The 15,547-nt window shown below is 43.5% G+C and overlaps 1 protein-coding gene across 6 annotated transcripts in view; it reads right to left on the bottom strand.

Annotated features, from left to right (window-relative positions):
* Nucleotides 1–9,906, bottom strand: part of FSD1L (fibronectin type III and SPRY domain containing 1 like) — an 89,071-nt gene extending 79,165 nt beyond the window's left edge. For 4 of the 6 annotated variants that reach the window (XM_037983150.2, XM_037983089.2, XM_037983092.2 and 1 more), the window contains exon 1: nt 9,705–9,906. Coding sequence is in view for 3 of the 6 variants with exons in the window: in XM_037983089.2 (XP_037839017.1) it covers nt 9,705–9,719 (15 nt within the window). In the remaining 3 variants the exon portion in view is untranslated. The remainder of the gene's footprint in view (nt 1–9,704) is intronic. The other 2 variants (XM_007968516.3, XM_037983136.2) reach the window with 1 other exon arrangement.
* Between the last annotated feature and the right edge of the window lie 5,641 nt (nt 9,907–15,547).

The following is a 15,547-nucleotide window of genomic DNA, read 5'->3' as shown; positions in this document are numbered from 1 at the left end:
ACATTAGAATTATTACTACTATCTTAGTAAAAGTTACCATGATATCTCAACCTATATCTCAACCTTCACTGTAGCAAAACTTCTTAATCAGACTCTGATAATAATCTTTCTCCCCAATAATCAGTTCTCTATATACTTCAGCTAGGGTAATGATGGCATCACGCTTCCTGATCAGTATTCTTCAATGGCTTCCCATCGTACCTTGGATAAAACTGAAAATCTTTAACATGACCTATAAGATCTCAAATGATCTGTGCACTGCCTACCTCACCTGCTTTATCTCCCCAGACTTCCTCTCTCTTATTACACTCCAGCTGCATAGCCGGCTATGAATTTATCTCATTTGACTTGCTTCCTCCTAGCAGCCCTCTCATTTATCAGTTCCTCTACCTATAACCCCTGTCCTAAAACATATACACAATGTACTGGCAAAAAAAAATCCAAAAATGTACTTAAAGAATGAGCCCATGTTACATATATTCATTTCTTTTTTTTTTCATCAAAGCCTATGAGTGAAGGAGGGCAAAGACAACTTTCATCTGCCCCACGGGATTCCATCAACCTTAAAGGATGCCTGCGAAGTTCTCAGATTTTTATATCAGATCTCAAGCCTCCCATTACCTTCTAAACACTGATGGATAAAGTAATAGATAAACATAGATGAATAAAGGCAATACAAATTATCTAAAGTTTATCTAGAAAATTATGTAAGACTCAGGTGGTGATAACTAAAAGTTCTAGGTGATGCAGGTCTGAAGACATGCTTTGACAAATGCCAATTCTGCTAAATCATAGTAAAATATATGACATAACTCTCCATAGGAAGTCTGCACAGGCAATCTCAGCAATTGTCTTTTGGTGATGTAACACAATTACCAGACCCTCATAATAACAACAAAAAAATACAATGATGTGACTATGGATTTAGACTAAGGCAACTGCTACACCAACAAGAAAAAGCATTATATACACCCTAGCCAAGCACAACCACAACCACTGTCATTGTCATGGAATGAATCAAAGTAATCTAAGATGTACACGACATGAGCTACTCTCTTCAATGCAGCACAGCTTAAAGTTACGTTTATACTCACTATCAATCAAGTAAAAGGATAATCAATAGACTGAGCAAAAGAGCACTTTGGTACTCTTAAGTGCCAAGTACTATCTTAAGCTCTCTACATATTATTAATTCATTTAATCCTTTCAAGAATCCTATGAAGTAAGATACTATAATTATCCTCGTTTTCCAATGAGGAAGCTGACGCATGGAGAAGTTAAGCAGCTTGCCTAGAATATCAAGGCTAACATGTCACACAGTCAGGATTCAAATTAAGACAGTTTGATTCCTGAGTCTATGCTCTTAAAGGACTACACTGTACTGCCTGATAAAGTAGAGATCAGAGGTTCATGAACAGGTCAGAATGGCTAAAGGCATCCAAAGGACTAAGATTTTACTTCAAGATAAGAAATCTGGAACTGATCAACAGGTTATAACCCCAAATCAGAGGGCATCAGCATCCATGTGATCATAATTAGAGAAATGCTGACATATGGGTTTCCCACCAGCATCTTCTCTGACCAGGAGAAGACTTCTGAGTCAAATTCTACAGCAGTATTCCAGAAAATCAAGATACAAAAATCTAGAGCCCCTGCAAATACTACAAATAGATCTATAATTTAAGGGGGTCAAACTATTATTATAGCCAATTTAGTTAGAATTTCATTAAGCACCTTCTACGTGCCAGGCTCTGTGCTGCTAACATGGAGTATCTTTTTAATCATCACATCTGATTTAAAAAAAAAAAGTAGTATTAGTCTTCACACTTTATGGTTGGAAAAAGGAAAGATTCAAGATGTTAAGAAACTTGTTTTAGGTCACACAGTTATCAACTGGCAGTCACGATTCAAATCCAGGAGGTTGTCCCCAGAACCTCTGCTTTTCAAATCCAGGAGGTTGCCTCCAGAGCCTGTACTCTAGGCTGTTTAAACTGTTGGGGACTACACGAGATAATCACAGGGTTCCTGCAACCAGAGGAAAGGGATTGATCAAACCAGCATGTAACATTCCTGGAAAATGCTCAACTGCCACCAGAAATGATGTCACTTGCATCATCCCACACATAGACCTGTCCTTTGAATTAAGTGACTTCATGCTAAACCCCTCCATCGACTCCAATGGGGATGGCACCAGGTTCAAGAGGCTGAAGAAGAAACCGAGAGCCACCAAATGAGACATGGTGTTTTATTGAGGGATTACATACAAGGGAGAGAGTCCAGTGGTGGCAGGCTGGGCAGAACTGCCTTAAATACGGAAAAGGTCCAGTGACAGTGAGCTGGACAAGATAACTACACAGCCCAGTGAAACTCAGAACACTCATTCAGGTGAGTCTGCCATACAGGCTCATTCTAATAGTATGCTTAAACTATCGCTGTTAGGTAGGTTTACCATACAGTGATAAGAGCTGAATCCAGAAAGCTCTATCCAGCTGTTAGCTAGATAACCAGAATCTCGCCAGTTATTCTGACAAAAGTATCATGCTCAGATGTGATGCAAGAAGGTGAAAAAAAGAGAACTGGGAAATTCAGGAATCTAATCATCATAATATACCTAAAAGATGGAAGGCTACACCCTCTGTAACAGTGAAACAGTTGAGAACATTACCTGTACACAGACGTAACTGAGACAGCCTACAATCAATTCTGATTTAGTCTAGCTTACCAGCTGAGAAAAAATCTAAATGCTAGTAAAAGAACTGGCTGGGGAATGCTGCCTTTCTGCCCTGAATCCAGTTTAAGATATCACGGCATAAAAGGAGGTAATCTCCCATCTAGAATTTGAGGGATATAAAGCACACCAGAGGATAATGAAGCCTTAACCATGTTCAGTGGCCTCTGAACTGGCTGTTTTACCCAGTAAAGTCAAGGAGGCTCATAGTCGGCCAAAGAAACCAGAGGTCCTACCATTTAATGAAAGAAGGTGGCATTGGAGTGGAGATGGGAGTATTAGTATAAACTAACAACCCTTCTCAAGGGCAACTTGACAATACGTATCAAATACAATTTTTGAAGTATATATACATTGACTCAGTAATTCTATTTCTAATTTATTCTAAGTGAATAATTAAGGGTGTAAGCAGAGACTCAGCTACAAGGATGCTCATCTGTGACATTTATAACATTAAAAGGTTGGGATCAACAAAAATATACAACAAAAGGGTACTGATTAAATAAAATCAAGTAAAACACGCATACAAAAGAATTCTGTTGAATAATTAAAAGTATTGTAGAATGATTAATATGGAAAAATATCCATAATTATGTGAAATGCAAATTATAGAGCAGCATATATAGCATGATACCGTAATTTTTAAAAAGTTTTTATATGCATATCAAAAAACTAGATGGTGATATAAATGTTGAACAGATTATCTCTGGGTGGCAGAATTGAGTGGTTTTTATTTTCGTTTTATTTATATTCCTATTTTCCTACAATAAACTTATATCACCTATATTTATAATGCAATAGAAATGCAAACACTGGCTATGTTAATACTTTTTAAATAAATTAGTTCAAAATGCAATTAATAGCAATTAACAAGCATCAATAACTGAAACCAGATTCTATCAGAACCTTGTGGCTGGGAAGAAGTGCAAACAAAGGGTGAAAAACGTATTTTTAAAAGTCTGGAGATAAAATCCACCAACTTTAAAATATTTTCCACCATAAGTTAGAGTGGAATATCTATCACTATGGCAAACATTCAATATGTGTTTACTGCAAGAATAATCCTGCTTACATTTAGCCAAGCATTGCAAACAAGCACTATGTTAAATTTTTTTATAAAAAAGGTCTGCTTCACTATCTTTCTAATTTTTAAAAACTGCCAAGTTCAATTGAAAAATGAAGATATCTATATTACATATAACGGTCATAAGTATGTCAACATGGTGTTCATTTCTTTTTTTTTTTTTTTTTTTTTTTTAGACAAGAGTCTTGCTCTGTTGCCCAGGCTGGAGTGCAGTGGCGTGATCTCGGCTCACTGCAAGCTCCACTGCCTGGGTTCATGCCATTCTCCTGCCTCGGCCTTCCGAGTAGCTGGGACTACAGGTGCCCGCCACCATGCCCAGGTAATTTTTTGTATTTTTAGTAGAGACGGGGGTTTCACCGTATTAGTCAGGATGGTCTCGATCTTCTCAACTCATGATCCACCTGCCTCAGCCTCCCAAAGTGCTGGGATTACAGGCATGAGCCACCATACCCAGCCCATTTCTACTTTCTTGCTCACAGTTCTACTTTAGATAGCTAAGACATTCCTTCAAAAGAGTTGAAAAAAGGGGAGAGATATGTATAGACACACACACACACACACAATAAAAATAGTGATTTTAGGCTGTGCGAGGTGTCTCATGCCTGTAATCCCAGCACTTTGGGAGAGTCATCTGAGGTCAGGCAGGAGTTCAAGACCCCCCTGGCCAACATGGCAAAACCCCATCTCCACTAAAAATTTTAAAAATTAGCTGGGTGTGGTGGTAGGCGCCTATAATCCCAGTTACTAGAGAGGCTGAGACACAAGAATCGCTTGAACCCAGGAAGCAGAGGTTGCAGTGAGCCAAGACTGCACCACCGCACTCCAGCCTGGGCGACAGAGCAAGACTCTGTCTCAAAAAAAACAATAGTGATTTTTATTTGGGGCAATAAGAGAGACCAAATTCCAGGTTTTTACCTAAATCATGTTCTTTATCATCTATCAACTATTTTCACTATACTTCAACTATTTAGCTTCTTAAAAAAAAACAAACAACAACAACTTTAGGTCAGATGTGATGGCTCATGCCTGTAATCCCAACACTTTGGGAGGCCAAGGCGAGCCAATCGTTTGAGCACAAGAGTTCAAGACTAGCCTGGACAACACGGCAAAACCCTGTCTGTACAAAAAACACAAAAATTAGCCAGGCAATATAGTGGCATGCACCTGTAGTCCCAGATGCTCAGGGCGCTGAGCTGGGAGGATAGCTTGAGCGCAGAAGGCAGAGATTGCCGTGGTGAGCCATCAGCCTGAGGAAGACAGTGAGACTCTGATGAAGGAAGGAAGGAAGGGAGGGAGGGAGGGAGGGAGGGAGGGAGGGAAAGAATGGAAGGAAGGAGAGAGACAGGGAGGGAGGAGAAGGAAGGAAGGAGAGAGAGAGGAAGGAAGGAAGGGAGGTAGGGAAGAGGGGGGAGAAAGGAAGGAAGGAAGGGAGGGAGGCAGGGAAGGAGGGGAGAGAGGATGAGGGACGGAACCCTGCTTTATAGGGGCTTATCCCTGTTACATTTTAAGTTTTAATTACTTTAATCATACCACCATTGAAATGCAAATAATTCAGGCAAGAACGGTGGTAATGAAAAAACTTTGGGTTGTAAAGAAAAACTTCGCTTGAATCCAGACTACTATTTGCTAGCTGTGTGACTCTGAACAAGACACTTAGCCTCCCTAAGTTAGGGAAAATGAAAATGGGCTTCATTTTCCCTAACAGTGCAACAGGAATAAGAACTGTTGTGACAGTTCAACACAATACTGGATGCAGAACAATAGTCAAATTTCGTTTCTCTTTCCTCAGGAAACAATTTTTTTTAACTGAGGAGTAATTTTGGAACATGGAACACTTGGTTGGTTATGGATGTGGTGGGGTTCTTGGAACTGGTAAGGTACAAGAGGAAGGCAAAGAATAGCACATAGCTTGGAGCAGGAAACTGGGATAAGGAAACTTAGCGTAGATAGGCTACTTGTTGCAGGTTGTCATGTTTAAAACTCCTCCTGCTCAGCTCAATCTCCCCAATCTAGTTTTGTCCAGTCAAGCCTCACCTGTCACTCACTACCCCTTTCCAAGTAGGAAGAATATGCAGGAAAAATAGTGGGGAAAAGCAAACAAGTGACAATATATGCTCTTGGTGAATTCCTTCCTCTGGGCTCTCATCTCCCTTCCTCTCTACCCTTTCTTATTCCTACAGTAAGTACCTTTCTTAGAAACAGTGATCCCTATGCATGTGAATAATCTGTACAAAAATTTAACTTAAACTATAAAATTTCAAGCTCTAAGATTCTAAAAAGGTACAAATGTCTTATTTGTTTCAATGTTTTCTTTGAACGTGCACATTTTATCAGGTGAAGAAACCTTTGGGATTTTATCTTAAAACCGTTTAAAGACATAATCAAAAGGTTTGAGTATCAAACAAAAGCCACCTATCCATAACACATCCTGTTCACAAAAGCGTCCCAGAAACTCGATATAAACAAAACCCCTCTGTTTATTTCCAGGAGTTAATACTGTGGTTTTCTGTATCCAACAGTATGCCTTACATACCCGGGGTTATTATGTTTTCTTCCTCTACTCAAACAGAGCATCTGTTGCTAACATTAACACTGAAGTCCAAGTTATTTTCACAGACAAAAAAGCAGCTGGTCAAGCTAATCCATTTGTTGACTAGCCACCATCAAGCTTCTGTAAGACTGTCTAGTTAACCTCTATTGTCAGACTGCATGAGTCAGAACTTCCAATCCTCTTCCTATTAGAATTTAACAACTCTTCTCTGGCACCACCATGTGAATCGTTTCTTACAGATATAATAGCAGAAAATATGCTTTAAAAGTAAAAATGTCGGGCCGGGCGCAGTGGCTCACGCCTGTAATCCCAGCACTTTGGGAGGCCGAGGCGGGGGGATCATGAGGTCAGGAGATGGAGACCATCCTGGCTAACACGGTGAAACCCCGTCTCTACTAAAAATACAAAAAATTAGCCGGGTGTGGTGGCGGGCGCCTGTAGTCCCAGCTACTTGGGAGGCTGAGGCAGGAGAATAGCGTGAACCCCGGAGGCGGAGCTTGCAGTGAGCTGAGATCGCACCACTGCACTCCAGCCTGGGCGACAGAGGGAGACTCCATCTCAAAAAAAAAAAAAAAAAAAGGAAAAATGTCTACACTGAATTTTAAAAGAAGAAAGTTAATTTGAAGTTAGGATTATTAAATTAATAGCAGTAGCTAACAGTGTTTTTGTATGCTAGGCATTGTTAAGTGGCTTTTAAAAATGAACGCTAGACCAGGCATGGTGGCTCAAGCCTGTAATTCCAGCGCTTTGTGAGGTTGAGGCAGGCGGATCACCTGAGTGAGGTCAGGAGTTTGAGACTAGCTGGCCATCATGGTAAAACCCCATCTCTACTAAAAATACAAAAATTAGCCAGGTGTGGTGGGGGACGCCTGTAATTCCAGCTACTCAGGAGGCTGAGGCACGAGAATCTCTTGAACCCAGGAAGCAGAGATTGCAGTGAGCCGAGATTGCACCATTGCACTCCAGCCTGGCCGACAAGAGCAAAACTCCGTCTCAAAAAAAAAAAAAAAAAAAACACACACACACACACACAATCCTCACAATAATCCTGTGAGAGAAGTACAACTGTTATCTCTATTTTACAGATGAAGAAATGGAGACAGAGCAAACTACCCCAGCTCATACAGCTTATAAATAGTAGAACCAGAGACCTGGCTCCGGAGCCATCCTCTTAATAATGTAAAGCCCAAATCCCAATGCCTAACAAACATTCAGGTATATATTCAGGCCTTCCTCACACTTTGCAGTACCTATTTTTCTTACACTCTACTGACTGAGGTACTACCCCTGCTACTATTTTCAATGTACATTCCATAACAGAAAATAGTCTCTAAAAATAATGTCTGGGGTGTACTACTGTCTTATTTAAAGAGAACAATATCCAGCTTAGATCATTACTATTTGAGGCTTGTGATTCTGCAGGAATTCATATGAGAAAAGGAAGCTCAGGTTCAGAGCACTGAATTGGTTAATGCACATTAACCCCGGACATTCTTTTTACAGCTATAAACCAAAGAGTGTGGGTTTTTTTTTTTTATTAGAAAGATTCGGTACCATCAATGAAATTCAACATATTTTCTAATATTGAGAAGTTGATTCTCAAAGATATCACAAATAAGATACTTTACTACTAATAAGAAAGAGAAGCTAATTCTTTGCTACCTCTCAGGAAACTGCATGTGGTAACCTGTAGGTACCCAAACACATCATTCGAAATGAGAACAAATAGGTTCAAATCTTAGCCTTAGGGCTAGTAGCATGACCTTCCAGGAGTCACAACCTCCAAGTCTTGATTCCTCATTAAAGTGAGGAATAATGCATCCCTGACAAAGTATGATGATCCATATTAAAACACCTTTTTTTTTTTTTGTATTTTATGGGACACAGAGTATTTTAGTGCTCATACTTTGTAAACTTTAAAATACTGTGTTTTCAGAACAAACTATTTTATCAGATTTTTACTATGACACTATAAAATACTCTTACTTCTACCGCACAGAAGAGGAAACAGATTAATCACAGTTAAGTGACTTGCTACTTATCACAGAGCTAGTAAACAGCATCCTGGAACCCATGTCTCCAGACTTTGCTCCTTCACTTGACCTCTGCTAATGTCCATTCAAATACCATTACTTTTATCTAATAAGCTGAGAGATGCTTTACAAATTTAGGCAGAGACAATATTTTAAACCTATACATACCCAAAATACACAAAATGTAATTTTTAAATGTCTTACGAATAGTCACGCATACCAAGGTGAGTTTCAGGACCAACACATACAATGAAATCATGTGCATTTTTGTTAAATACTATAATAATCAATGCTCAACACATCACTATTCTCTCATGCCCTCAGCAAAGTGATCAAGAAGGTGAATCTAGACAAAATTGTAGAAAACGTTGTTCTAAGTCTTTCCCGTGCTTTCTAATAATAGAAAAGAAGAGCCTCTTAGATATGTCTTTGTTTTCCCTGCTACATTATTAATACTCCTCGTTTTTTCTTTCCTACCCTGCACTATATTTCAATTACGTTATAGTCTAACAAAGAGAACAGGGTGGTTATTTTCATATGCAGATTATGACTGAATAACTCACTTCTAACTGTATTGAAGACATTGGCTTTGTTCTCCAAATACTTCTTCTGAATCGAACCTTTACAATTATATAACCTTTCCTCAACTGTTCGGAAAGTATAAAACATTCCACGACGACCCCTAAGTAACTGTGCCCAGCAACACCAACTGGTCAGAGTGGGACGGCTGCCCTAACAATTGAAGTCTTTTCCCTCCATTCAACGAACACTAAGATCTACTTAGGAAAAGTCATGGGAAGGGGAGCGGGTGGGCGGTACAAAGGAGATTGGGTCCCTGACCTAAAGAGCGGGGTGCTGAGACTGGACTTGGTCGAGGAAAAAGCCCCAGCTTTCGGCGTCAGCAGGGAGAGACCAAACAAGCCTGTGCCTCGGTTTCCTCATCTGCTGAGGAGGGATACACCCCCACCAGCACGCTCGCAGGCTGCGGGCATGAAAACGGGCCTAAAGCATTGCAGAGTGGCTGATTTTAAAAGGGGGATGGCTCCCTGTTTTTCCTTAAGAGTCAGGGGCCCGGACAGAGCACAGGGCAGAGGCCAGCCCGAGTCACCGGGCGCGGTCCTCGCATCCGTGCGGGCGCCTCTTTGCTCCCGCCCAAAGAGCGGCCGGGCGGCCTTGCCCTCCGCAGCAGCAGCCCGGACGCCCGGCCAGGCCCACCCGCGCACCCACAGCCCACGGGCCCAGGCGCCCCGCCCACCCTGTGCCGGCCCGGCTTGTCTCGGTAGCCCCGGGCTCCCCTCCCCCGCTTACTTTCTGGGAGTCCATGGCGAGGGGCTAAGTCTGTTGGGCTTGAACCCGAAACGACGAACCGTGTGACGAGGCTCAGCGAGATCGCACACCCCAAGACCGCTACTCACTGCACTGCCCCAGCCCGCACCGGCACCGCCCGGCCCCACCCGTCCGCGCCCAGCCCGCGCGCGCCGTCGCCGCGGCGCGGTTGCCAGGGTGAAAGGGCGGCCCGCAGAAGGGAGGGGCTGAGGAGCACCCCGCGCCTGCGCGCAGCGGCCGACTGCACCCGGGAAGTAGCGGTGGAGGGTGGGGAGCGCCGCGGGTCGGTCTCCCGCTAGCGCTTCTGCAGGCTGCAGTCCCTTCCCCCATCCTTTTTCCTCCAGCGACAGCAGTCTCTGCGGCCCTGAAATAGGCCACTGGGCATCCAGCAGCCGACCGGTTGGGAGGATCCGGGAAGGAAAGAGTATCTGGTGCTGGAGACAGATGAGCCTACCCTCCACCCAGCACGCATCTGAAGCCTCTCCCCATGCTATCCTTAGAGGGGCAGCCAGGCTACAGCGGACCCAGCGGTCTGAAGGAAGGAAAAGGGCTGGGATGGGGATGTAGCGAAAATGTGGGAAAAGGCCTTTAGGGGATGTGGTGGAAACGTGGGAGGGGGGATATAGGGATGAGAGTGGCGGAAACGTGGTTATGGGATTAATGTGAGCTTTGGGGCCTGGCACAGTTTTCCCGGGGACCCACCACCCTCCCCGGCATCTTGCTACCTGTATGATTTTGAGCAGGTCACTCTCCCTGAGCCTGTTTCATCTGTAAAATGAGAGAAATAATGCGGACCTTGCAGAGGATTGTGAGGATTAAATAACGTATGGTACATATTAGTACTGAGTAAATTATTATTATTATTATTATTATTATTATTATTATTTGGAGATGGAGTCTCGCTCTGTCACCCAGGCTGGAGTGCAGTGGTGCCATCTTGGCTTACTGCAACCTCCGCCTAGCGGATTCCAGGAATTCTCGTGCCTCAGCCTCCTGAGTAGCTGGGATTACAGGCGCACCCACCACACCTGGCTAATTTTTTGTACTTTTAGCAGAGACTGGGTCTAGCCATGTTGCCCAGGATGGTCTCGAACTCCTAAACTCAGGCAGCCTGCCCACCTCAGCCTCCCAAAGTGCTATGATTACAGGTGTGACCCACTGTGCCAGGCCCATTATAGTCATCTTAGTGGGGAGTTAGAACCTGCTCGGTGTGACCTGAGGCGGCAATGAAGATTTTTAGAAAGCCTGGAATTTAGTAGGCTTGAAAAAGTTCTTCCTCAAGCAGAGAGGCCTCATCTTCCATTTGGATGACTCTGGAGAGGCTCACAAAAGTTCAACTGGACAGTCATTTATGATGAATGAATAAAAGGGAAATACGTACTGAGTACCAGTTCTACAAACAAAATTCAGTAGTGGACAAGGCCCTGTTTTTCTCATGGAGCTTACAATCTAGTATAGGAGGCCAACCAAAAAAACAACAAAAAAAGTGCTAGGTAGTTATAAGTGCTAAAATTAAAAATCAGGCCAGGCATGGTGGCTCACACCTGTAATCCCAGCACTTTGGGAGGCCCAAAGGGTGGATTGCTTGAGTCCAGGAGTTCGAGACCAGCCTGGGCAACATGGCAAAACCGCGTCTCTACAGAAATTAAAAAAAAAAAAAAATTAGCCAGACGTGGTGCTGCAAGCCTATAGCCAGAGCCAATCAGGAGGCTGAGGCGGGAGGATCACTTGAGTCCTGGAGGCAGAGGTTGCAGTGAGCCTAGATCACACCACTGCACTCCAGCCTGGGCAACAGAGTGAGACCCCAGCTCCTAAATAAATAAAGAAATAAATATGGCAAATGGATTCAGAGAATTGGGAGGGTTTAATTTTTCATAGAAACGTCAAGGAAGGTCTCTCTTGGAAATGGCCTGAGTATAAAGTGAGAAGATGAATTGTACAAGGATCTAGGGAAGAACATTCTAGACAGTAGGAACAACAAATACAAAGGCCTTATGGAGGGAAGGAGCTCTGTGTTTGAGAAACTATTTATTCTACAATGTTGTCATTACATCTCTGCATGGATCCCTCTGAGTGTACTGTGATTTTTTTGAGGGCTGAATTTCTTTTGCCCCATATCTGTATCCCCAGCTCAGTCTGCCACATAGTATGCACTTAATATATCCTTTTTTAACTGCACAGAGATTTTCAAGAAATGAAATGAAAGTTACGAAAGGGAAAAGAGGGGCTTGGCTAAGGCTAGGTGGGTAGTGCTTAGAAAGCCAGGGTCCAGGGTGAGCCTATGTGCGCCAGCTGAAAGGAGTAGTGGCTTGCAGTCCTGCAAAGAGATGCCCATCTCTTAGTACCAAGAGAAGAGAGCCTCCTATTCAACCTTTCCCAGGTCCATGAGGAACAGCAAGTGCAGCCAGGTGCCCAGCCATTAGCCCACTGCGGCAGCCACAAAGGTCATTCCTCCACACTGTGTACTGCAGCTGAGTCAGTTTCCCATGAGGGAGAAATGCAGCCTGGGGATTGGAGAACATCTAAAGTCTAATCACCAGACTGCGTGCTTCCCGGCTCTGCCCCTGCTTGCCACTATGGGACCCACCACTAAGCGGAGGAAACAGAACTTGGTGATGTCCCCACTTCTCTTGCTGCAAGGACTTCACCTCATTACTGTCAGAGGGCAATTCCTGGGCACTTTATGACTGACAGGCACCACCGGAGGAAGAAAGAGGCTTTTGGGGACAGTGAGTTGCAGCTGAAATGTGATCACCAGACTCTATCACAACTCCCACACCCCAGGAGCTCACTCCTGGCTCCTTGCCTCCAGCTTCCCGAGTTCTTTCCCTGCAGCCCAGCCAGCAGACTGCAGCTTTTGACAACATCTCTACCCCATTTGACTTCTGCCCTCACCCAATCTCTGTCTCTGGCCAGTCTGGCTCTCCTGCCCAGCTCATCCTGGGCCTTTTGCTTCCCCTTGTTCCCATCTGGGAACAGCTAGTTCCTTCTGATTGTGACTTCTGTCTTCCCCAGTTTGTACAAGTTCTCCCATCACAGCCACTTACCGAGCTGGGCTCTAAGTCTCCCACCCAATCCCTCCCAGTACCTCTGGCCTATTGGCAAGTCCTTTGCCTTTTCTGTACTTATTTTTTCACAGCCAAATCCATTTAGAAATTTTCAAAAGTAGTTTTGCAAATAAAATAAAGCATTTGTTCTTAAATGTGATCCCTGGACCAGCTGAATCCACATCTCCTGGTAACTTCTAAGAAGTACAAATTGTCCGGCCTTATCCCTGGACCTACTGAATCAGGAGCTCTTGGAGTAGAGTCCAAAAATCTGTGTTTTAACATTTCCTCTAGGTGATTCTGATGAATGCTAAGCTTGAGAGTCATTGAACTGAGAGAAAGCAAATTGTTTACAAAAAACGGGGGTCGGGGAGAGAACTACAGAGGCATAAAAATACCACTTCAAAACCTAGGTTTCTTATTCTTAAAAAGCCTACCTAATCATAGACATTTATCCAGTTGAGGTCTCTGGGCCTCCAGAAACCTCTTTCTGAGGAAACCTCAAGTTAGGATAGCCTCACAGAGAGGCTGATATAGAGAGTCTGGAGAAACTGTCTCTCCCAGAACCAGGTTCTCTATCTTCTCTGAGGGGTGCCAGGCATTGCCTGCAGCCCTGGGCTACCTCGCATATTCTGAAATTCCTCCATCTCTTAGGAGAGAAATTTCCTTCCTTTCAGTGTTGCCCACAGTCTTCCCCTTTGGGAGTCACTATAGGGCCATCGGCATGGAGTCAGCAGTCTGAATTTAAATCCAGATGTTGCTGCTTGCCAGCTGCGTAGCCTTCGGTGAGTCACTTCACCTTGCTAAACCTCAATTTCCTACTCTGTAACATAGCGATCAGAATAGTAGTAATTCCCTTTTAGGGTTGCTGTGAGGATTAAAGGGGATTATGTAGGTCAAATGCTGGCTAGTATTATTTAACAAGTGGTAGCTGTTACTAATAATTACTCTCTTACTCATCATGTCCTCCTGTTTTACCCTTGCACAGCTCTTTTTCCTTCTGGATCTTTGGGGCCTTAAAATACCTATTCTCACCACAACTCCCCTTTTCCCTGTTATACCTGTTTTTTCTGGAGCAAAATCACTGTCAAATGCTGCCCTTTGTTGAAGTCCGAAATCTTTGCCCATTGCTCCCTGCTACTATATCTGGCCTGAGTCTTAGCCTTTGCCACCCAGCCTGGGAAGACTCCAAGGCCTCTCTAAGCCTCAGCTTCTTTAGCTGTGAAATAGGGATCATAAAAGTGGCACCTACAAGGGATGTTGAGTGGTAAATGATATAATTCATATTAAATTTTGAGCACAGTGTCTGGCATATAGTGAACATTCGAAAAATATTAGCTATTATCATTTCTTACCAACCGTAGAAACCTAATTAATTCTGATTTTTTATTTTATTTATTTATTTATTTATTTATTTATTTTATTTTTATTTTTATTTATTTTTTTTTTTGAGACAGAGTCTGGCTCTGTCGCCTAGGCTGGAGTGCAGTGGCCGGATCTCAGCTCACTGCAAGCTCCGCTCCCGGGTTCCTGCCATTCTCCTGCCTCAGCCTCCCGAGTAGCTGGGACTGCAGGCGCCCGCCACCGCGCCCGGCTAGTTTTTTGTATTTTTTAGTAGAGACGGGGTTTCACCGTGTTCGCCAGGATGGTCTCTTTTAACAGAGACATGGTCTTGCTGTGTTGGTCAAGGTGGTCTTGAACTCCTGGCCTCAAGCAGTCCTCCCACCTTGGCCTCCCAAAGTGCTGGGATTATAGGCATGAGCCACCATGACTGACCTTGTTTTTCTGGCCCTCTTCTGAGTAAAAACCAAACTCATCCAAAATCCCTGCAACCCCTCGGAAGTCAGAACAAAAATTTCTGATCCTAGGCACTCATTACAGACAGAGTCTCCCAGGAGGGTGATATGGTTTGGCTGTGTCCCCACCCAAATCTCATCTTGAACCACAGCTCCCACAATTCCCATGTGTTCTGGGAGGGACCTGGTGGGAGGTGATTGAATCATGGGGGCAGGTCTTTTCTGTGTTTTTCTCATGATAGTGAATAAGCCTCACGAGATCTGATGGTTTTATGAAAGCGAGTTTCCCTGCACAAGCTCTCTTTCACCTGCTGCCAATGTAGGATGTGCCTTTCACCTTCCGCCATGATTGTGAGGCCTCTGCAGCCACATGGAACTGTGAGCCCATTAAACCTCTTTTTCTTTATAAATTACCCAGTCTCGAGTATGTCTTTATCAATAGCATGAGAACAGACTAATATGGATGGAAAGAATGGTTCTCCCCTGATGCGGGCTGGCACTCTCTACTTGAAGAGCTCTAAGCCAAGTGGGAAGCAGTCAGTGGACACATACATGACTAGTGAAAACATGTGAGAAAAGACACAACTAAAGCACCTGTGAGTATATGGCCTGAAAGGAAAAACTCAGAGTGGATATGATCATTGAATTCAAATTTCTGTAGGGCTATTGTATGGAAGAGGAAACTAACTTGTTCTCTAGCATCCCATAGGTATAATTAGACCCAATTGGTGGAAGCTACAGGAACACAGATTTCCATTCAACAAAATGTCCAACTTTCTAACAGAGCCATACAGAGCTGGAATAGACTGGTAGTGAGATCCTCATTGGTGCAGGTATACAAGCAGGGGCTGGACATTTGCTTAGCAGAGCATTCATAGGGGGATTCAGGCACTGGAAGGGTATCTGGTAGAAATAACTTTTTTTTTTTTTTTTTTGAGACAAGGTCTGGCTCTGTCACCCAGGCTGGAGTGCAATGGTGCAA

Source organism: Chlorocebus sabaeus, chromosome 12 (assembly GCF_047675955.1).
Source record: "Chlorocebus sabaeus isolate Y175 chromosome 12, mChlSab1.0.hap1, whole genome shotgun sequence".
NCBI classification, from domain to species: domain Eukaryota; kingdom Metazoa; phylum Chordata; class Mammalia; order Primates; family Cercopithecidae; genus Chlorocebus; species Chlorocebus sabaeus.
Note: the sequence above shows the minus strand (reverse complement) of the source record. Positions and strands in the feature narration are given on the sequence as shown.